The sequence below is a fragment of the Poeciliopsis prolifica genome, unplaced genomic scaffold, assembly GCF_027474105.1.
Source record: "Poeciliopsis prolifica strain line A6 unplaced genomic scaffold, Auburn_PproV2 SCAFFOLD018, whole genome shotgun sequence".
Taxonomy (NCBI): domain Eukaryota; kingdom Metazoa; phylum Chordata; class Actinopteri; order Cyprinodontiformes; family Poeciliidae; genus Poeciliopsis; species Poeciliopsis prolifica.
The window spans coordinates 5,524,148-5,547,693 of NW_026562393.1; the positions used below are offsets into that span (position 1 = coordinate 5,524,148).

A 23,546-nucleotide genomic window follows, 5' to 3' on the forward strand; every position below is an offset into this window, starting at 1 on the left:
GGGAGTAGAAATTTGCTTATTTTGCGGGAACAGTTTCCTCCTGTTCTGTGGATTTGTAATTCCCATGTTCAGCAGTCTGACGAGGTTCAGAAAAGATCAAGTATGTGCTGAGCAGGAAGTGAGGATCAATAAAGTGCATGATTTACTATGTTGAAGGTAAAGAGCCTTACACGGCAGCAGGTGTGGGCTGCTCAAACACCTCTTTAGACAGCTTCAACGGCGGCTTCTTCTTACCTGCAAACAAACAAAACAGTGTTAGAGAGAGATTTGCTTTCACAATGTTGGTTTCTCTAAAATTTTAACATTTCATTGAACGTTTTAAGACTTTCAAAAATCAAAACGTTTCAGCTTTGCAGCCGTTTACTGACGTATTTAATTTCCAGTATCTTTTTTCTTTATAGCTCAGTCTTGATATTTGCACACAGACACATAACACTTTGTATTAAGCTAACGCCATTCTAAAAAGCACAAAGTACCTATTTTTATGGCTTTTTTATGAATAGAAGCAGTGCTATGAAAAAAAAGGACAAAAAGAGAAAACGTCTGCAACTAAGACTAAGAATAGTTAAATAAGAACTATTCATCACTGACTCTGGTGTGTGTGACGTCATTCTGAATGCAGAGGATTTACTGTTCAGAAGCCAAGAGGGCTCTCACAACCTCTTCTATTAATAAAAACATGTTAATGTAACAGCTTCCTGCAACCAGAGACAGAATTATATCTGTCAATTATGTAATAAGTTCACATTTGCAAAATTTTTAATGTAGCTTGCATGTTGGAAAAATTACTTTGTTGCATTATTCTGCATTAAAATAAAATCTAAAAATGTGCAACACAGAGATTTGTTTTAGAATTAAACCAAAGCATGAAGGCATCAAATAGAAATCGGACTAACAATGTATTTCTCTGGACTGCTACAACTGCCTTCGGTAGCTTTTATTATCAGAGAGCAAATCTTTGAACCATGATGGTCAAATTATCTTAAATATTATAGATTTGCATTCACATTCCATTAAAATACACAATGACATCTTTATGTGACTGTGAGATGGCTCAGCTCTCCAACAGTACTTACAGCAATTGAGATACAAGCAACAAGTATACTTAGAACCACAAACTGACATATTTCTCTTAAAATGTTAAATCATATCTAGTAACTGGTCTGTAACTTTCTGTGCATTAGTTTGTGCAAACTTGTGTAATCCTGGAGTCTATGTAAGGAAAGAAAGCAGACCAATGAGACTCCAGAGGATGGCTGCACTGGCAGCAAAGCATACCACAAGATGAAAGCATACTTAGCTACTTGACATAGATGAAAAAACAGTTGATCATCCAGCTCAACTTTTATTTTTTATTTTTTGCAGTCACAACAAACAGAGCTGATTATATACACTTTTAAAATGAACAAACTGCCATGCAGTTCCAAAAGAAACAACAAAAACTGCATATTTGCACAAAATATGCAGCTAATTTGCTGCCAATTTTTAAACATCAGCTGTAAAAGTCCACGTTTTGAACATTTTTTTTACAGCTACAAATACAGTTAAAAACAAATGACACCATTGTCACTGCCTGAATGTTTTTGCCTGGATAGATGAAGTCACTTAAATTATGAACCGATTCATCTGGATTAGAGTCAATCTACAATTTACCATTGTCATCATTAGTACTCACGGTTAAATGCAGTGTCTGGCTCCAGGTCCTAGCTAAATGTTAGAGGTAAGAGGAAGTAGACGTCTGGCAACCCAGGTGTTTTTGCCTCATATGAAGCTGCTGCACTAACAGTTTAATAGCAGTACGCTTTGTTAACCATAAGTCGTTGGGTTGCAGACTGTGTCCGGCTCAAACCTCCTCAGACCGGGTTACAGAAGAGCAACCCAGTCAGTGTTTACATATGATTGGATTAAAGTCTCAAGAGGAGTCTCTAGTTGGACCTAAGCTAAGCACTATAAAAACTGCTTTAGTATATGTTTATCAATTACATTTGAGGGTTCATGCTGAATAAAAAGTAAATTGTAAAATTAAGTCATCCCCACTAATACAATATAAACACAGCTATAATAATTTCAAAAGAATTTTGAAATTTGATGCAGCACTCAGATGGTGCTGCATCAAAAGCTAAACATACACAAATCAGTTTTTCTTCTGCAGAAAGAGAAGGTAACAGCTGAGAAGGACACTTTCAATGTTATTCCCCCAAAAGTTAACCATAAAGCTAAAATTATAAGAAAAATAGCAACAACACACCTAGCATTGCAACAATCAGCAAAGCAAAAATGTAAAAAAAAAAACTTAAAAACTAAATAAATACATTAAAGAGTAACAGTTCTCAAATTGTAAGTCAAATACAAGGCATAAATCAGTGGTGCCCAACCTTTTTGCATTAAGAGTCAAAATCGTCAAGTTAAAAAACACTTGAAAACACATAGAAAAACACAATATTTTTAATAAAAATATTGCTCCTTTTTTAGTTCTGTACAATAATAAACTAAATGTGCAAGATTTTATTAAGTTCAATAAAATGCAAATTTTCAATTAAATTATATTTTGCGCTATAAATCAATTATGCATCTTCAGCTACAACTTAATCTATTTTCTCAGGTTTTAATTTCCAGACATGCTTCTGTGCAAGTTATACTTTGTAATCTTGCTTTAAAAATAATTGTGATATCCAAAATTATGTAGAAAAGAACAAAGCCGACCACTGATAACAAGTGAAGGTAAAAGTCACGGAGATAGTTCCTATTTAACAGGAACCTCTAAAGTCTTTGAGATTATATCTGGTTGTGAAATCACCACATAGAAAATAAATATATACATCATTGTGTCCTCCAAACCAACAGGCGATGATGATTTCTTAAAGTAAATGGCTATGAATAAGAAAAAAGAATATTTCAGATTTTTCTTGACATTGTTTATTCATTTTGAGACATAATCAAATTTGGCCTTTATAGTAATGGATCTTTAACAGTATGTTTTTTTATCCTGAAAGTGCTTGGAAATCTCTGTAAGTAACTGATGTCATTTGATACTATTTAAAGCAACGCTGAAGGCGTCTCTCTTCAGAGAGCATGGAGAAGAGCCAGAAGAATAACTGGAATTTCTGAAATTGTTGTCTGGATGAAAAAGACAAACACAAGAATCTGTAGATGAGCCTGTCCTTCAGAGTTTTCCTGAAGCTTTCCAACACACACAGCACTGTGTGTCCTGGTTTTTATCCAACTGTGCAGGGTGTGACACTACCGTGCTATGCAGTTCTCCACTGGTGGCCTCATGCTGCCAGCCTCCTGGTCTCCACTTTCCAAAGCAGCTTTGTTGCACAATGTCACTTTAAGCCCCTCCTACATGCATTTACACAGACAACAATAGTAACTGGAAACCGGCAATGCTGTGACAACTCACACTGTAAACCAGGAAACGGGCAGAGCGTCAACACCTGCATCAAATCTGTACATTACCTGGGAATTAAAGTAATTTCCATCCAGAAATTCTACACTAATCCCACTGAAATATTGTTCTGAGGTGTACATCCTTCCGGTCAAAGGAAGGATGTATACTTCTACAACTTCAAAAAAGAATAGAGAGAAGAAAAAAAAGCAATTTAACTCTAAATCTTAGGTTGTAAAAGAAGACCATAACCATTTCAGATGGCAAAAAATGTCAAATGCTTTTCAACTTTTCCAAATTTGGTTACTTTACAGCCAACATTTTTTAAATATTTTGGTGCAATTTTTATGTAACAAGCCAGCACAAAGTACTGTGTAATTATGAGTTATACATTTTTATCCAAACTTTTACTGTGGACACAAAACATTAGAAATGTAAAATTCAACCTCTTCAATAAAATAATAGCCTTAAATAAAATTATTTAAAAAAAATACTGCAAACAACTGCTTTCATAAGTCAAGTAGAGCAAACCTGTGTGTCACTTTGTCTCAGCATAAATAACACTAAATGTAATCACAGAGCACTGTTTGTTCCATCACCTGAAGATGGAAAGACTGCAAACATGACGGTCCATCTAAACTGACAAGCTGGGTGAGGAAAATATTCATCAGAGAAGCAGTCAAGAGGTCCATGATAATTCTCAAAGAGCTGCAAAGATCCATAGTTCAGGTGATAGAGCAACTATTAGTCAGGAACACCATAAAACAGTCCTTTGTTGCGGATTGGGGGAAATTAAGACACGACCAGAAAAAAAAACATAGAATTAAATTTAACAATTGCTATGGGCTATATAGGGGACACAGTAGTACAGAAGAGGACCACAACTGGTCTACATACAAAACCCTGGGACTCAAAATGCTCCATCGCCATTATATAATTGGGTAAACTTTTCTTCAACAGGCACAATGAAGTTGGTTGAAGCTGATGGGGCCAGAGCTACAAAAGAATGGTTGATATGAAAGGATATCACAGTTAGAATGGACCAGTCAAAGGCCACATCTAAATCCAGTGAATTTATGGTAAGACTTAGAAAATGATATTTGCAGATGGTTTCCATTAAATGGGAATGAGATTAAACCAGTTAGTTAAGAAGGATGGGCACAGTTTCAGTTTGAAGATGCAAAGATGTCGGATTTTTGAAAAGTACAAGAAAAGTCTGACGGGTTCTTACTAAAATATCAAACCTGAGTTTCTAGAGCTTTATCTGCAAGAAAAAAATTGGAAAACAATAAATCCTTTTCTTCCACTTCACAAGAATCCACCAATTTGTAATGATCTGTCACAACAATTTACCCCCGAAATACATGCAATTCTGTGGTTGTAAAGTTACAAAACGTGATAAAAGTTCATGAGGTTTGAATACTTCCCCAAGGCACCATTTGGTTTTTAAGTGTGTATACACACATATAAAAATAGACTTTACTGTAGATATTAATAGACACAAACACATACATACCCATTCAGCCTCTGAATTAGTTCCTGCTGTTAGTTTGACACCAAATACAAAATAAACAGAAAATGTACATGCCACGGGCCATTTACAGTTCATGAGCAGCTTCTGTTTGTCGTTTATTAACAAAAAAACATGACTCATCACTCTTTTTTTTTCTTATATAAGGATTCAGAGTGTTGAAGAAACATCAATTACAAGTGATGAGAAAAATCATGCCCACAATCCTGGAAATTACTAACTAAATATGAGCTTTAACTGGCAGATTAGCTGAGTCATGACGACTACATGAGTTCCTCACCAAATTCAATTTGAGTCTGTCTAAAAAGGTTCAAGCATCTGAGGTATGGAGAAAAATATTCCAGAAGAAGTCTGACAACTTCCATATTTAGAGAAAGAAGATGCTTCAGCTGTAACTCAGATCATGAGGCAAGAAGCAGCATGTTCCTCGCAGCTAAAGAACAGAAGCCTACTTCAAACCTCTACAGAGATATTACCACGCAAAGCCATGAAAAACACTGACAATGCAAAGGTTTCCCAAAACAAACATCAGCCCTTGTAAGTGCAGATACATATGCAAAGTGTGGAATGACATGTCTAAACTAACAACAGAAACGCGGTGCTTGCAGAGTGTTGGTTAAGACTGCAGCTATGTGAAGCAGAAATGACAGGAGGAGTGCCGAGGTGTAGAAAAGCAAGCGAGAAGAGGTGGTGGGGGTCGGAGGGGCAGAGGATTATGTAATGTGTGTGGCTGGAAGGAATAAGCAGCAGCTCTGTTGTGTTTCAGAATACATGAAGCAATGATGGAACACAAATTCAGCCATAACTGTAAGTTAGAGACAAGATGTCAGAATAACTGAAACCTGGTAAATGGAAAAGTCCATGAATGCTTAAATTGAGCTAACTCAATACAAATGTTTAAAACAAACTCCACACAAATGACAACCAACCATTGTTATCCTAATACTGACTGAACGTTGCAGTCAACCAAATGGGCCTTGATTCATCAGCGTCAGACACTCAGCTCGCAGTACACTTTTTAAACCGTTGTAAAAAAAATAATTATACACACCATCCAGTATATGTGAGATGTGAGGAGAAATGTACACTGAAACACAAAGGGGGAAACAATCCTAAATCTTTCTAGTATGATTAAAAATTGTGCGGCACACAGAGCTCAGAGTGGACTGAGGATATGCAGGTCTATAATCAAATCAAAAAATAAGCTCACACAAGAAGGATTCAATTTACATACTTGTATCATTTCTCCCCATCTCTGGAAAATAAAGTGATAGAATTTCATTTTTAAGCCAATAATCTCTGCTAATCCCCTGTGAACTAAACTAAAAAAAATTATTTTCTAGCTGAGGGAAAAGTAAGCATACTTCAAGTAGATACTACTTATAGCCATGTGTTCTCTCTGACGTTGGTCAGAGGTACGTTTCCTCCACTGCTGCCTTCCAGCTCTGAAATGTCTGAGGTGTTTCTTGCACAGACAGCCCAGGTAAGCAGAAGGGATATCAATTAGGTCAGAGTTTGGGCTTTGACTAGATTCCATTTGTAATTCCCACATCTGAGATCCTTGCTATTTTGCAGTGCACAGTTCTGCTTCGGCTTTAATTTATTTTCCTTACGCTTCTTCTAATGCACGGTAGAATTCACAGATCTGATGTGAAAAGCCTGTATGGGATTTTAGAGATTTTACATAAGAATAGCACAGTTCAGGTCAGTGATGGACTCTGACCTGAACCTTCAGAGCCACATAAAGACAATTACAAAGTCGGCCTTCTATCACCTAAAGAACATCTCCAGGATTAGAGGACTAATGTCTCAGCCAGATCTAGAGAAACTCATTCATTCGCATTGATTATTGTAACAGCATCTTCACAGGCCTGTCCAACAAATCAATCAAACAGCTGCAACTGATCCAGAATGCTGCTGCTCGCGTTCTCACTAGAACCAGGAAGATAAAGCACATAACACCAGTTTTAAAGTCCCTCCACTGGCTCCCTGTAGCTCAAAGAATAGACATTAAATATTGTTGTTAGTTTACAAATCACTGAACGGTTTAGCACCACAATACCTCAAAGATCTGCTGTTGTTGTATCAACCTTCCAGACCTCTCAGGTCTTCTGGTTCTGGTCTGCTCTGCATCCCCAGAACCAGAACCAAGAGAGGAGAAGCAGCTTTCAGCATCTATGCACCAAAAATTTGGAATAAACTTCCAGAAAACTGTAAAACAGCAGAAACCCTGACTTCTTTTAAATCGCAATTAAAAACACATCTGTTTAGAATTGTTTTTGAAATGTAATATGTAACAATGTATTGTTTTTATATGTTGCATGACTTTGTGTTCTTGTGTTTATGATGTAAAGCACTTTGAAATGCCTTGCTGCTGAAATGTGCTATACAAATAAAATTTGATTGATTGATTGATTGATTTTATTAAGTAAAGTGTTTTAATTAGTTTTCCATATGAAACTGTATCACCACTCTTACAATTTTTGTCCTAATTTTCTCCCGTACATGTTTCTATTTTATTAGGAAATATATTCTTTCTGCTTGACTTCTTTTGCAGCAATTTCTGCTATGTGTAGTTTTTTTGTAGTAACGCCTACTGTTGAGTAAGGTTAGCGTAATGACTGTTCCAGTTCTCTAGTGCCCGGATTGATGACAGTTCCACTCTGTCAACATCACACCCTCTTGCACAACGTTATACTGTGGTATAGTCAATGTTCATTTACGGTTTAGTAAAAATTATGTAATGATAGGATTTTGTAGTTTATGATAGGTTTATGTGTATTTCAGTGTAAATGAACAATACATTTTATTATAATTGAATGCTTGCTTAAAGGTGTAATGTATACGTTTTCCATTCTCATTGAGTAATCATATTAAATTAAGATTTTTCCTAAATCAATCAAAAATAATTGCAATCTGTTAAGTGCAAAAATGTAAATGATTCAAGCCAAAACCACACCAACATCAAAACCTTAAGCTTCGCAAAATAAGCTTAGAAAAGCAAAATTCCTCATAAAGGAAATGTGACAGTGGGTAAAGCTAGCATGATGGCAGTAAAGGCTCACCCCACCTAAGTTTAAGCAGAAGCAAAGCAGACAGCACTGCTAGAGAACATGTTATTCAAAGATCTGATAACCACTAATATTAACAAAACAAAAAAAGAGTTCACCTGCTTTCATTATTATATTAAAACCAAACCAAAATAAGTACAAATTTTCTTTGTCAGTTCAATCTGTAGGTTAGAAAAGTTTGCTCTGCTATCATTATTGTCTATGTGCATTGTCAGAAGAGTACAGGTCCTGAACTCTAAAGTGTTAAATCACAGGAAACATTTCAAAATACACCATGTCCCAGTGCTGGACAGAGCTTGAAAAGGTGAATAGGACAGTCTGGAACAATTTTGTCTAACTCATTTGAGCTTTTTAGTTCTACTGCATGTCTTTCTTTGTAAATACTTGACTGTTCCTGAAAGTAGCAATTCTTCTTCACTCAGTAACAGCACCCACACTGAAGAGTGTTGCTATTGCTACAGAAAACAAGTACTACTTGGATATATGGAAATATACATTTTGTTTTTATTTTTTCTTGACAAAAGAGGGTTGAGGATGTTCAGAAAATACAAAAAAACAAAATTCAAAAACGTAATTATACGACATGAAATAAACTCCTGTGACAGAATACAGAATACCATACAGTATGCCACAAATCACCTTAAGGATATGTCAATTAGATGAAAACTATATGTACTCTACAATATGTAACTGCAAATATAAATGTGTTAGTGACATCCGAATAATTTGACATCTGAACAAAAACAGGAAGCCTTAAAACGCAATCTCAACAACCAGGCAGTCAGCACAGGGAAACCCCACAGAGCAGAGCATTCAATAGGCAATTGATTAATCAAACTGTTTAAATGCTCAGTAGGTACAACCTTTGGCTTTGCAGAGAAGTAAAGGTCTGTTACTGATAAATAACCTTAAAATAAGTTAAAAAGCATATACATATGAACATTACTCAAGTTAGGCAAATAGCAGAACAACAGACAAAATTAATAACTGAAAAAAAATTATTTTGGATAAAATTGTGCATACATTATTCCTGCACCAATCAAAGAGCTCAAAGTAAAAGTTGGCTGAGTTGGTATCAAAGACTTGTTTAAGTTCAATGTTTAGAAAGGAATCGTTAAGGGGGGTTCCATCCTAAGGACCTGTCAAATGTAGTATTCTACAAGTTGGATAAAGTTTCCCATTTTTTACATTTCAAATTAAAAATGTCCTCATTCATCCTTTCTTCAGATTGTACGCATAATTGGTATGTACAATTCTTTCCTTGTTCGTGGTCATTCTGCTGCACTCGGTATCAAAGTAGTAAACCATGCCAGAGAGTGTGGGTTAGTTAAAAGCAGCAGAACAAATAATTCCAAGTAATTTCCAGCACGAGCTCAAGTATGCAGGGAAATGCCGGAGGGAGGCCACAGGAGATATCTGTGCTGGGACACTCCTTGTTCCCAACAAAACCAGCACAGACGCGGAAGGTGAGAAGCTCTCTTTCCCGCAAAGAACGCACCTATTGTTCCAAGAAGTGACAGCGAGAAGGTAACAGCTAAGAGAAGCAATGCTCCTCGTCTCTGCCACGCCCGTCAAGCATGCATGCATGCATGCATTCGGCCTCATCATGTATGTGTGTCGGCTTCTTAGTCTGCTGGAGATGGAAGCTGGCACTGACAATAAAGGGTGGCACTGGGATTTGCGCTGCAGAAATATAGGCAGTGCAGGCAGAAAGCCTGGAACTGTGAGGGCAGACAATGTCCTGGCTGGATAATGAGCCCAGATGACTGGGGACACACAGTGCCAGCTGCTAACCCACACATGCACCCCAGCTGGAATTCAAACAATCCCAAAGCTTCTCAATGGAATTCCACAGAGCAGGAGGAAGATGGATCAATCACAGAGGGAGGGAGGCAGTAAATCGCAAACACAGACTCAAGAAGGGACGGGGAAAAAGACAGAAACAGAGAGGGGAGGGAGGCTATTGGCAGAGCAGGATTTGAAAATAACTCCAGCCAGCGCCCTCGGCCGTTTGCCCCCTCCGACTCTGGCAGTTTGTGAGATACTCTACACTTCCAAAGATGGCGGCTCCTTTAGGGTACAGCTGCTGGATGCTCTTTTGGGAATCATGTTGTCATTGGCTCATGCTGCAGTTCCTTTGCAGTCAGATCAAAATGACTAACACAGAAGGTTCTGCTGCTTACCAGGAAGAACATCTGACGGAGTTGCTGGGATTTGATTTCAAATCCAAACTGGATGTAGTAGAAATACTAAACGTGTGAGTAAAATACAAGAAGAAGGATCCTAAAACATTTCGGTTCTCTGCTAGAATCGAAGCTCATTTCAACTAAATGAGCCCTTTATTCTGCATCTGGACTAATCATCTCCATGCAAAAGTGTTTTTTGATGGAAGATAAGTTGAATCAGTTGAGAAAGTGAATCTTCACAAGCCCCAAATTTGCATTTCTGTGTGTGAAAGTTTAAGAGTGTGTTTACTTGAAAGCCTTCTTTGTCCAAAAGTGCTCTGGCTTCATAAACAGACCAGGTACTGCATCACACATTCAGATGCATTTAGATGTGAACTTAACACCATAAAGCTAAAAGCAAACTAATGTGGTTAGCCTCCTATCAGATATGGTAGCTAGAAACTAATGTGATACATTGAATTAGAAATATGACTTATTTTCCTGCAGATATTGTATATTTTAGTTAAATAAAACTAACCTACTGGTAAAAGAACAGTCTTGAACTGACCAAAGGTCAGTCAGATATTGCTTTTTGAAGTCACAACTCAGTGTATTTAAAACTCAACTATTTTTATTCAACTCACCTTTTATTAGAAATACTAAAGCTCATTTCATTGATTGCTTTATGCAGGCGTGAGGAACACAGAGTGTCTTCATTTTCATGATGATCAACAATCCGGCCTTCGCATGAAAAACACTTTACAGACTGAGTCACTTCACTGCAGCCTGCAATTATGGCTTACTCACTCATTCAGACGGCTGCTTTGAAATCAACAGATGCTCACGTTTGTGGCTGGTTTAGGTTACATCTTTTTCCATAACATTAGAACACTGTCTTTCCTTTATGGACAAAAAACAGACGTCTCACAGTTGACTATAATTTAACACTTTTCAGCACCTTAAGCTGGGGTCATGCAACACTTTTTTTTCCCCTGAATTTACTCCAGATTCCAATTTGGGGAAAGTTGCGCCAATCTAGACTTGTTGTGGTCAGTCGGAAGGACGAGTCAGCATAAAAATCTGTTAGTCTGAGAATGGAAGAAAACTGGAGTCTGCAAGTGCAGAAAGGAAAAACGATCTGACTCAAACCCAGCTGCAGTCAAACAAGCATGTTTGATTTTTTTTTTTTTTTTAGCAGATCTGGATGCAACCAGGAAATAGGACTTTATCTCCAACCTAACTGCAAATACTTTCTGCTGACAGATAAAAAAAAAAACGAGAGGGTGGGAGATGACATCAGCTGGGAGCAGACTTTTTTTTTTTTTACAGCTTTATACTTAAGTATTCACAAACCCACAAAAGCATGGAGCATAATGCAAAAATGTCACCTAGCTTATTATTAACATAACATAAATAAAACACATACATATACTCGAATATATAAGCCTGAAGTAAGTAGTGAAGGGTCTTATTGAAATAAACCAAACGGTCACATATTGACCATAAATTATATTGGGACTTAATTGACATATTTCAATGAAAACATTTCCAAATAGAAAAATATCACCCGTCATATAATCCTAATATTTATTTGCATAACCCCAAAGTTCTGACAGAAATTCAAGTTTTTCTTAAACATGCATGAAAGAATCCAAACAGTCCAAACATGTTTTTGATAAGAAAATAAGATTATAACATGATGTAAAGCTTAAAAGAGTCAATTTGACATAATACCCTGTGTAAGATAAAAATAATATGCCTCTTTCCTAAATATGTCAAGACTGGGATTGTGTGCCCTCAGCTTTTTGAATCTTATCTCTATCATTTTTAACTTTTAACATACAAAACACCTTATAACACATAAACACATTATATTATACTGACAATCTTTTATAGCCTGCTTTTGAAGGGTTGTCTTCTTAAACCAGCTACTGATTCCTTGAGAAAACAAGACAGTGTCTCTTTTTTATTGTGTAACTGATTTTTGGCTTTTACTGATGTGAGGTGCTAATTGGAGGAAAACAGAGATGTTAGACTGAAGAACTGTTGATTGCAAATTTCAGTCCAAAGCAGAGGAGCTTAAGAATGTATGTGTTTTCTTCACGCATATGTAGGACAGCACAATTAATTAGGAGAGGACAAGATGGATCAAGGTGAATCTGCAGAAAAGATCAATCTGTCAAGGAGAAGGCTCTTAGCCAAAAAAGAAAGACTCTAGATGTATTTAATTCACAATATACAAAATAGATGTAGAGGAGATAAAGATCCAAATATAAAGATGAAATTTCAGCTGGATAAAAACAGTTGAAATTAGCTTCTTTCACAGAGTAACCAGGCTATAGAGTGTCATCTAACTGTCATCTTGTTTGGAATAGCACAGCATCTTTTCCCCATGAAACAAAAGTCTGCTGAAATCATTAAAAGGCCTCATCAGAATACTTCCTGGATGGCCCCAGGTGGAGGTTTTCCATGTATATCGCTAGGTACATACTGGGAAGAGATGGTATGGCAGCTCCATAAACTTAATGGAGGGACTATGCATTACTTCTTGCCTGGCAAAACATCAAGATCCACCAGGAGGAGCTGGAGAGAGTTTCTGCATATAAGGATGTCTAAGAGTTGGAGAGGGTCAGGGAAGATCGGGCAGTGGGAGGGAAAGCGGATGGCTTGATGGATGAAAGTTAGGAACCTCCATTACTACTTTTTTGCTTTTTTTCTTTTTTTTAAACGTGTGAATCATGTTGCAGAAAACCTTATGCTCAAAAAAAATGTACAGCTTTGCGTTGGAAAAAAGAAAACCAACACAGAAAATCATCATTTAGTCCGGTCTCAATTTAACAACACGGATAAAGACATGCAGCAGCTACATTCCTCACTCAATTTACATCTCTTAACTTCCACTCTTTTGGCCTACTAAGGTGTAACACTCCACCTCCCCTGATCCTCACCCTCTGTCTCATCTAAGCAACAAGAATCTGAAACCTGCTGCCAACTTCGACAACACCTGAATTTACGCCTCTCTCTCCCTTCCAGCCTTGCACACACGGTCACAGGAACACCTTTTTGTTCCCTGCAATCCACTGCTACAATAAGAAGCAATTATTTCTTGTCTGAATGTGGTTGATCATTTGAACTACACTCAACTACACAACAGTCATTGTCAACGGCCATCAAATTTGGTGAAAACAGCTGAAATAGCCAGACAAACACAGTAATTGTGCAAGACTGGGGCTGCAGAAAGAGGCAGCTGTTGTGCACAGAGCTTGAGGTAAAACTAAACTGGTAGAGAGGCAATGCAGCACATGCAGTTTTGGTGCTTCATGTCCAAATGAGTTTTGTTAAATCAGTCCAGAAAGTAAGTTATCACACAACATAATTGTGCAAGAGAGACTATTCAGTTTTGCAGTGCATTCATTCCACATCAGACCCAATCCGATTCAGAGCCACATTTCTGTAGTTAAAAGCAAAAACAGATGGCACCCAAAGCTTGAATGTGTCTCGCTTTTAGGTTACCAGTTTTGAAGACATGAGAAATACATCACAGATGCACCAAAGGACACACTTAAACTTCTTTCATTTAATAGACCATCGCTAATCAATGCATAACTGTGAAGTGGAAGATAAGAAGTCAAAATTATTCGTAGCCAGGGATGTGAATAGTTTTGGAGTAAACTGTATGTAAAATTGTTTATCAATTTTACATACAGTAAAATGTATGTAAAAAATTTACAAATCTGTTGTGTCTGTAGCAAGCCATAATTTTGTTTATATAATTAGCTTTTAAAGATAAAACTTTAGAAGTCTCTTACAAAGATAGAGTTAAAAACATTTTCTTGATTGGGAAAAGGCATACTAAATGGAGAAAAACAATTTATCAATGTTGTTTTGAGCAGACCTTTCAGTAAAAAATACATAGAAGACCTGTTATAATCAGCCTTTTTATTACTTGCCCATTTAAAAACACTAGTCAGCGCTGTATCAGTGTTGGACAAAGTCATTAAGAGGCTCTTTGGAGAGATTAAAGAGCTAAGTGTGAGACTGGTGCAGCAGGTTACGGACCCCTGGTTTCGATCAAAGCATATTCATGTGTTTGAATGGTTCAGGAAAAGTTGAGACCCAAAATGAACTAAGATTCTGTTGGAAGTTGAAAATTGATACTTTACACACACAAAAAAAAGTGTCTCTTAATGAGATCTGAAGCTGTAACTGGCAAAAGTAAGTGAATTTACAAAACATTTCAGAATGGCTAAAACATTTTGTATTTTAGAAAACCCTGAGTGAGTTTCCTTCCAATTAACAATTAGGCACCATTTTATACTGCTCCAAAACATTAAGTGCCAGTAAAATACATTAAAACCTGTAGATGTAATGTGACAACATGTAAAAACTATTTAAGGGATGTGCAAAGGCACAGCCATCCCCGGTAAATATTGTATGAAACCTACAGGTTTATGCCCTCCATTTTTTCTGAGGCATTACTTTTAAATATGGCACTCAAGCTGCACAATTTATCAATATTTTCTTAACAAACATGTAGCTTTATTTGCCTTCTATGACAGATGAGATGAAGCGGTCAAATGATACCACTGAATCCTAAAATTAGTCTCCATGAGTGATGAGCACAAGCATAAGGAGGAAGCTTAAAAAGATACGCTACCCCTTCATTAAGTCTAAAATGACTGAAAAAAAGGCCATAGAGCTGTCAGACAGGTGAGCCATCTGGTGACTCATGAATCTGCTGAGCACAAATCAGCCATTCAGCCATGGAGACTTTAGTTTGATGAGCAATTTTTTCTTATGAGATACTAAAACACATGTTGGCTACCCATCATTCAAGGCTTTCTGTGCTCACAAAGTCTTGAACGCACAAAGACAGTCCCCCTGATTCTTGAGAATTGAGTGTCTCAAAAATAGAAAATTACAAAAGCAGAACAGAATGGGGCATGTCAAGGTGGAGCAAAACTACTGTAGGAACAACACAAACAATCCCAGAGAAACGCAACTGTAAGCATCTCTCCATGTCGTTAGGCTTCCTTCACATTTTCCAGACTCAAATTCCCCACTTTTTATAACATTGAAGGCCTTCAACTACAAAACATTAATCTTTAACTGGATGAATAGTTGTCGGGTTTTATTACCTGTAGGTTCTACAAATCATGAAGCAAAGTGATGACTTCTGTAGTGTGGTATGAAGACATGTTGCTGCTGTTTTGGCATAAGGACTATGAAGCAGCTCTATTTCAACCAAAATATCCAAAACTACATAGATTTTATTTTTTACTCCAGTTTATCAAGTCCCCAAAGGACAATTCATTTGTAACAAGTAGTGGCAGTCATCACACATTCCCACAACAGCAAAATAAAGGATAAAAATTAAATTAAATACAAAAAAAATAAAACTTCTACATAGGGAGGAGAGTCAACTGTAGTGTGTACACCAAGATTTTGGGGGGGGGAGGGGTGTTGGATAAAATAGGTCCATAATGTCACTCAGTTGTCATTTTTTTGAATTCTTTGATAATGCACCACAAGCAGTTATGACAGCACCATTAGTGACTTTTGTATCTTTATAAAATACTAGGTTTGGTGCTTTAGTTGAAACCAGAGCTCCAGTTCACCTTTTATTTATTTTTTTATGTTTAATTAATATATTTAATAAGTCAAACACTACTAATTGGTCAAATTTAATTTTAAATACAAATCAATATAAAAATCTTAGCTATTATTTATGTAAGCATCTTTAAATTAGCATCTTAGTAACAAAAATAATTCTGTTTTGATACAGGATCCTCTATATTTTACGATACACTTAAGCTTTTTAAAAGAACATTGAACAAAGGAGCTAGCAAACTAAGGTATGAATGCTTCTAAATAATAGCAATGCTATCTAAACTTTTTTTTGGTACAACAGTTTGGCCCATCGTCGTTTTACCTTTCATCTTTGTGAGGCACAACATTTGTGTTTCCAACACTAACGTCCATAATGCTCCTACTGTTTATCAGCTGGATTAAATAATGAACAACTGCTTTAATGTGGCAAAAAAAAAAAACAATTATTTCTTAATCCAGCTAATTCTGATATTTTTCTGAATGTCTGACCAGGACTTTGCATTTAGCTTGAATCAGAATCTGATGACAACCCGCAAAGCAGTAATAGCTCAATCAAACTGCTTCCACTGAAATTAAAGCTATGCAAGAAAATCCACCATTTGTCAAGTATAAAGCATTTAAAGTTACTCAAACAGAGAAATGCAAGAAATTCCTTACACTGGAGGAGCTGCAGACAACAAATCTTTAAGCGCATTTTGCTCAGACCAACTCTTTTTGTCGCTGGAAACCGTTAATGTCTCACATGTGCAGCCGTTTGGCCTAAAGGTGACCAGTGGAAGCAATTTTCATTCAACGCAAGCACCATTTTGTTGTTTCAGAGACCTGCAAATGAAATCTGAAATAAAAGAAAAATCTGAAGTGAAAGATTAGGCGGCTGCATGACAGCGGCCTCGTGCACCAAGCGACGTCAGCGAGTGACAACTGAAACCCACTTCTGCTTTCAGGAAAGCCCCTGACCGACTCACTCATGTAAAGAACATAAATAAAACGTGTGCATTATTTGTCACAGGATGAGCCGGATGCAACAAGACAGTTCCTCTGTGTAGGTGGGTGGACACTCGACTGTAGCCGATAAACAAGTCCTGACCATCCGGGACTTTCTCCCTTCTACCTGTACAACCACCCCTCCTCCCCCCAACCAGCCTGTTGCAGTTGGAGTGTGTGATCTGTGTGTGCTCTGCACGTTGTGCAATAAACCAGCCTCACTTTGGACTTCTGGGAAACACAGAGAGGGGAGGAATAGGAAAAAAAGAAGACCTGAGCTGCATTTACTGCAGCTGTCCCCCCCTCCACAGAGCTACATGCAAACTGCCTGCACTGTAGATCCTGAGGGAGGAACTGGGCGGCTGCAGGGCTCAGGCGTTACTGCATGCTGTCTGAGCTCGGGGTCAAAGTGTGCTGAGCATGCTGCACATCAGTGGACACCCAGGTGTTTCACTCATATCCAGTTTCTGGATAAAAGCAGCAGCTGACGCTCTTTCCCTGCAGACTTTTTTAAAAGACTATGCAGCTCTTCAGCTCTCCACCTCCTTGAAGCTCATTTTCTATTTATAGATTTTTTAAATATATTATTATTATTATTATTATTTTGTCTCTAAGAAGCAGAGACAGATCTGAGCACTGACAGCTGCAGAGTGTGCAGCTCTCCTGCACCAAAGCTGCACACTTTTTGGCCCTGGACGTGACATGGCACTAAGGATTTACCTGGAGCACCCTGCATCAACTCGTGCAGAGTTGACTATAAAGAGTTCAAGTGTCCTTGTCTTTTCTCGTGACTGTGCCCAACATCCCCAGCCTGTGCGCTGCTATTAGCGTCAGTATGAGAACACACAGCATCGTCTTACCAGGAACTGTGCAAAGAGGAAGATCTCAAACAGGAAATGCAACTGACCCTCTTAAGCCTCGTAACTTTAAAATGCACCGACCGTGCTCGGGCTGCAGCCGTGCACGTTGCAAACCTTGCAGCTGTGATTGCATGTGGCTAGTTTTGCACAGATCGGCTTCATTTTCTTACCTCCCTTTGGCTGAGGCATTTCCCCTCTGCTTTGATGAGGGGGAGGGGAAGCACAAAAGACTTTGCCTTCTTTCTCGCTCCCTCCCTCCATCGCCCTCGTACTGGAGCTTCGGCGGCTTGCTTTGCAACAAAGATGCAAAATACAAGCCTCGATCTTCATGCACCTGGAGCCTTCTTGGGTCCGAGCCGTGCGTGTCCGTGCACGGGGCGCGGGTACGGATGCACAGCCCGCGCAGGCGTCGGGAAAGCGGGTAATTTTGCAAATGCGCTGCAAAGAATTCTCCGCAGCACTTACATGATGGGCCAAGGCTGGCAGCTGAAAGCTCCTAACTTGGATCAGAGTGAGCCCCTGCGAGACAACGTTCTTCCTGCTTGGACCGCAGAGGATTGTGGGAAACTGAGTCGCGGGATTTAAACGGCGCGAAGCCTTCGCTGGCTGCGTTTCACACAACAACCACGTTTTCTCAATTGCAGTTCACTTTACAAGTCTAGTCTGCTTGGAAAACAAAGACGAGTTAAAAATCGGTTTATTTAATTTAAAATTAATCAGATTGAATAAAATAAAAAGGGGCGGCAAAAACAACGACAACAAAATCGCCTAAAAAGAAAAAATAAATAAATAAATGGTTTTATATTTTTTAGGTTTGTTTAAGACTGCGCCCATGTAAAATGAAACCGGTAAATTTTTATTATCCTAACATGAAAAAGATCAAATAAAATAAAATGCTGTGTTCATTCATTTTTATCGAGCAGAACAAAAATATTCTACCAAGATATTGCTTTCACCTTAATTTCCCTCATTATGTTGTCATAATCTGATGTTATGGGTTTTTTTCTTTTAAAATACACTGCTTGTAATATAATATTTTAGATTTTCATTTATTAGTACGAATTATGATTCGTTTTTCTTCCACTTCACAGTAATTTACTAGTTTATTTAGTCCGGTACGAACACTTTTGCAAAGCACTGTATTTTTATGAATCACAAAGACACACAAAACTGTAAAAGTCTTTATTAGTATGTAACATGAATCATATATAAGCAACAATAAATTTAACAAACTAAATGATCAAGTGTTGGAACATCAACAGATTCACACAGGAAGGAAATAAAGATTGAAAAGCCACAATCTAGTAGTTAGGTTAGGGATTTGGTGCCCAGAGAACAATTATTTAATGATTTATTGATCAGAAATATATTTTCTGATACCACCTATTTATGACCCGTTAACATAAAAAGCAAATACTTTTTCTCTGGCCTCATAAATTTAATAGCACCTGAAACAAAATAACATTTAGATGAAAGAAAACTGCTGAATGTTCTTGGTTCTTCTCATTGTCAAATACACTGTCAATAATTCACAACAAAATCATGAAAAAATGCATTTTGTTCTTTTTTTAGTTTTTAATTCACATACATTTCTTTTTTAAGGCTTACAAGCAGTTTGGATGGATTTGTTGATGTGGTTTGTTTTGACAGTACAAGAACTGAAAATAGCACCAAGCTACGACACGTGTTCATGATTTCCCTCATGAACTGAGCCACAAGACGGAACACTGAAAATCTTAGTTGCCAAGTGAAAACAGTAATTTTATGTTAAAAGACAAACAAGAGACCAAGCTAGGAGGATTCAGATATGAGTGAGGGCTGGTAGTCAGTTCTTGGTGGTTATGAGGGTTTGGTAAAGTGGTTTCACCACAACATGGAGAAAGAGGGAGCTGTCGATGAGGTATTCAGAGGTGCGCCTGTACAGATTAGCCTCGGCCAAGAAGTCTCCGTTTTCCTCAGTGCTCTGGTGGAAGTTGTAGACATGCTTTACAACTAGCTTACCATGCTGCTGAGCCATCACAAGAACTGTCTTTTGGAAGTTCACTCCTGCAAAATCTGCACTGGATGTTGCTGGCGTGATGATGATGCGAGGGCGCCCTCCTTCCACACGTGTCGGCTGCATGGCGCCGCTCTCTGTGTACATGGGCCTCATGCTGAGAGGTAACCAGCGTGGTGAGAACAGGGCATTCCAGGTGACTCGTTTGCTGGCATCATGGCTGCTGGGCCCCAGTTGAGTTTGGAAGCTGGTGCTGCGGTCATCCCGGGTCGGATTGTTGATTATCCAAGGTGAACCCCACAATGCAGACAAATAGTTTCTTGGGACAAAGAGGCTACAATTCACGTCAAAGTATTTAGCCATCTGCAGTGGCGAGGCAGAGTGAAACTGGTAGGACATGTACAGAAGGTCACGGACTGACTCCTGATAACGAGCCAGGACTGTTGACTGGGTCTGAAGGCGGAAGAGCTCCTTCGGAGGTATCATAGCATAACGCACAGCTCTTAATGTGTTCTCTGCCGTCAAACCATCGGGCTCATTCTGGATAATCCAGGCCTCTAAAGCTGCAAAGAGCTCCATCTCACTCTGCAGGACGAGATCGGAGCGCTGAAGCAGGGTCATAAGCAGCTGACTGCTGATAGACACCCACTCCCCGCTCTGCAGCACAGATGATAGGTTCCAAGCCAGGTACTGCAGGCAACTATCCCTCAGAACAACATCCCCTGTCTGCAGGGCATATTCATACCAGCCTGCCACATGACCAGAAGGAGAGTCTCTGGCCAAATTTTGGGTCATGTAGTTGGTGACGCCCTGTTGGAGGCTCTGCACTTGGTACTTGGTGGCCAACTTGTGCAGAGGTGTTGCCTGGTCAAGACGAAGAGAAATCTCTCCACAATACAGATATCTGCACAAAGAAAAAGGTATAAGGGATTTACATCTTCAAATGTTACCCAAAAAACAACCAAATCTTATTCACATATTTAAATGTTTCTTTCAGAAATTGTTGCAGGACAGGTAATAAATAGTTTTTTCAGAAAAATGTTTTTTGCAGTTTAAATCATGGGATACAAATACACTGTTTGTTCCTGGGAGTAGCCTTTGTGGCCTTTGCATTCCATGACAGTAACTTGCTAAACAGCATAATGCACCTTAAATTCTTTCAATGGCCAGCTCAACAGTTTCTCTCACCCATCAATTTTTTGCTTGACTGACTATCGGTTTTGATTTGTCTTAGGTGTAGGGCATAGGACAACCCTGTAGGTGGCATGATAGCTCAGTCTGACTTTAATGGTGGGATGCAGTAGGGATTCACAGCTCCAGCCTCACCTGATGAACTTGTCAAACACAGCGGCGCAGTCGGAGCTCTCTCTCAGCACCATAGTGCTGCTGTTGCGGCTCAGCAGCATCTCCTCAAACACCGAGCTCTGCAGGGAGAGCACCAGGGAGTGAGCCTGGATCACCTTCACCTCGTCAGCATTGGGCGTCTCCACACGGAGAGAAACGTCACTTCCATTCCCCTGAATCAGCAGGACCTCCAGCCGCTGCAACAGGGTTTGGGAATGGCTGATGTTGTTGCCATCACTGCCTCCTTCCTGGGCGAAGTCAGCTTTCAGCAGACCTGCTTCCAGAGAGGGAAGACCAAAAAAGAAATGGAGGAACTGGAGAAGTTAGTGCATGTCACCCTCAGAATACAGCTTACATTCAGAGCTTGCCAACAAGTTGTCTGTGACTATTTACTGGGGCAGATAGTGGGACAGTATCATGAAAATCCATGGCATTGATCAGCCCAGCTGCACTTGCTGTGTGGATAATGAAGGATTGTGGGTCATGTTTAATTAAATCTTTGTCTCAGTGCACCACCTCCTGCAGCCTTTCCTCTGTTGGACTGTGCTGTTTCTGTAGCTGCCGGGATTTCAGAGTAGATTTTTTTCAAGAAAAACTCAGTTTCCTCTTTCTGATTCTCATACGTCCTTCCTCAAGCGTCATGCAGACACAACGTATTGTGAACTCACCCACCGGCTGTGAGGTTCCGGTGAGTCAACCCACAGACTGCAGAAATTCTTTTATAAATAGAGTGAAAAAAAATCACAGAAATCAGAGCTACTTTCAGAGCAGGAAAGTTTAACTAATTCCTTGGAGATGATTCCCCTAACATCTTTTTCTAAATGTATTTAATATGATTGTCGTTATAGAATCTCTTGTGTTGGATTGTAAAGACTCAAAGTCCAATTACTCTACTTTCAGTTAAAGAAATAGATAAAATTCCTCATTTCCCCCGACCTCTATTGCCATTTCATTTTATTTCTTATATCTCATAAAATTTCCACTTGTAATATTTCCCAGTTCTTTTCAATCAGATTCTCCTGATGGTATTTTTTTAGTTGTGGCTTACCTGCAGCAGCCACCTCCACTTGCAGCCACATGGTCAGAAGCAACATCCCAGCATGGACGAGATCAGCCCGTTGAGCCATCTTCTGTCTTGTCTGTCCTCACCGCAGTTGGACTTCTGATTCCTGGAGCCTGGCTGTGTGAAGAACTGCACAGACAATGCTACAATAATTGATTAGTGGGTGGAAACATGCGAGAATTGATGCTACGATCACCACTATGACTAACTTTTCTCTCCTCATCAATACTGGTTGAATGACATTGATCGTTTGATCTGATGAGGTTGATGGCTCCCAAGGAGATTTAATTCTCTAAAAGGGGGATCAGGAAAGTTTAACTAACTCCAAATAAAATGAAACAGCTTTAAGAAATCTTGTTTAACAGCAATGACTCTGAGGAAGTCAGTTTCTGTTTGACATTAGACAAAGATTTTGGCTCCATCTTGTTGCTTTAATATTGCTTCAGTTCATTGACATTTGAGGACAATCATTTCTATGCTTTTCTCATAAGATCTGGCAATGCAAAATTAAGGTCTGGACTTCGACTGATCTTTGAAACGTTGATTCTTTTCTTTTTTACCCATTTTGCTCCACATTTGCTGCTAGTTTTGGACTCATTATCCCATTGATGACCCAGTTTGGTCAAAACTTCAGTTGTCAGATGGCCTCACATTTCAATCTAGATTGCGCTAACATAAAGAGGAGTTTATGGTCAGTTGAATGACTGCAGGGCACTTTGTTCCTGTGGCAAAACAGGCCTTAATCATCAATTGTAACCCATTACTTGCTTGATTAAGAACTTTAAAAACAATGGTAAAGCTTACCAATATACAAAGCTTACCAAAATGAAAGGCAAAAGTCAGAAGAAAAAAAAAATCTAATTTGGTTTAAGGCCATGGAGCACAAGTGTGTCTTATAATGATATGAAAATGACAAAAAACGTTTTCCATTGTTTAGGTGCTGCAAAAAAAAAAGCTCTTTCTCCATTCAGTTTTCATAATATCTTTGAAACAACAACAAGCATTTGGTCTCCTGGTCTGAGTTAACCAGACACAACATATGGGTGATGCAGTTCAGACAGATTAAAAGAAGCAACATTATTAAGAGACTTAAAAAAAACACAAATAAAAGAATTCGCTCGCATACTTGAAGCCAGTGGGGGGAACTCAAGGTTGGAGAAATGTGCTCAGGTTTACTTGAGTTTAAACATCAAGGGTTGTTTTTTACTACTTCACTTTGAGCTTCTGAAGCCTGATTCTTTTCTTTTTCTTTTTTTTTTTCAAAAGTGCATGACATAAATTGAGGGACAAGGCCATAAAAGAAACAATGACAACCTGCAGGCAGTTTTTGGGCAGAATAGTCAAACTTTTTGACAAAACCAATGGAAAAAATAAAAGTTTACCACAGAGATTAATTCTTTACTGTCAGGTTTTATGGTATGATTCCTTTTATTTCCCAAGTTTGTTATCTGTATTTTCTCAACATATTGCAGGGGACTAACTGTATATACATGGACAACATTTCTGTGTTGTTTTTATTAAACTTTTGAAAAAT

The 23,546-nt window shown here is 38.5% G+C and overlaps 2 protein-coding genes across 2 annotated transcripts in view; both read right to left on the reverse strand.

The window, feature by feature from the left end:
* The window catches only part of map2k6 (mitogen-activated protein kinase kinase 6), a 32,264-nt gene extending 14,120 nt beyond the window's left edge, over positions 1-18,144 (reverse strand). Inside the window, exons 1-2 of the mRNA XM_055043144.1 lie at positions 17,780-18,144; positions 171-234 (exon numbers count right to left, since the gene is read on the reverse strand). Of these exons, the coding sequence (XP_054899119.1) occupies positions 171-234; positions 17,780-17,939 (224 nt within the window). The 5' untranslated portion in view covers positions 17,940-18,144. The remainder of the gene's footprint in view (positions 1-170; positions 235-17,779) is intronic.
* Positions 18,145-18,776: 632 nt separating this feature from the next.
* Positions 18,777-22,115, reverse strand: btbd17a (BTB (POZ) domain containing 17a). The gene is made up of 3 exons (XM_055042469.1): positions 21,998-22,115; positions 20,932-21,223; positions 18,777-20,509 (listed from the first exon to the last, which is right to left on the reverse strand). Exons 1-3 carry the CDS (start codon positions 22,074-22,076, stop codon positions 19,435-19,437), a joined length of 1,446 nt encoding a protein of 481 aa, XP_054898444.1. The 5' UTR covers positions 22,077-22,115; the 3' UTR covers positions 18,777-19,434.
* Between the last annotated feature and the right edge of the window lie 1,431 nt (positions 22,116-23,546).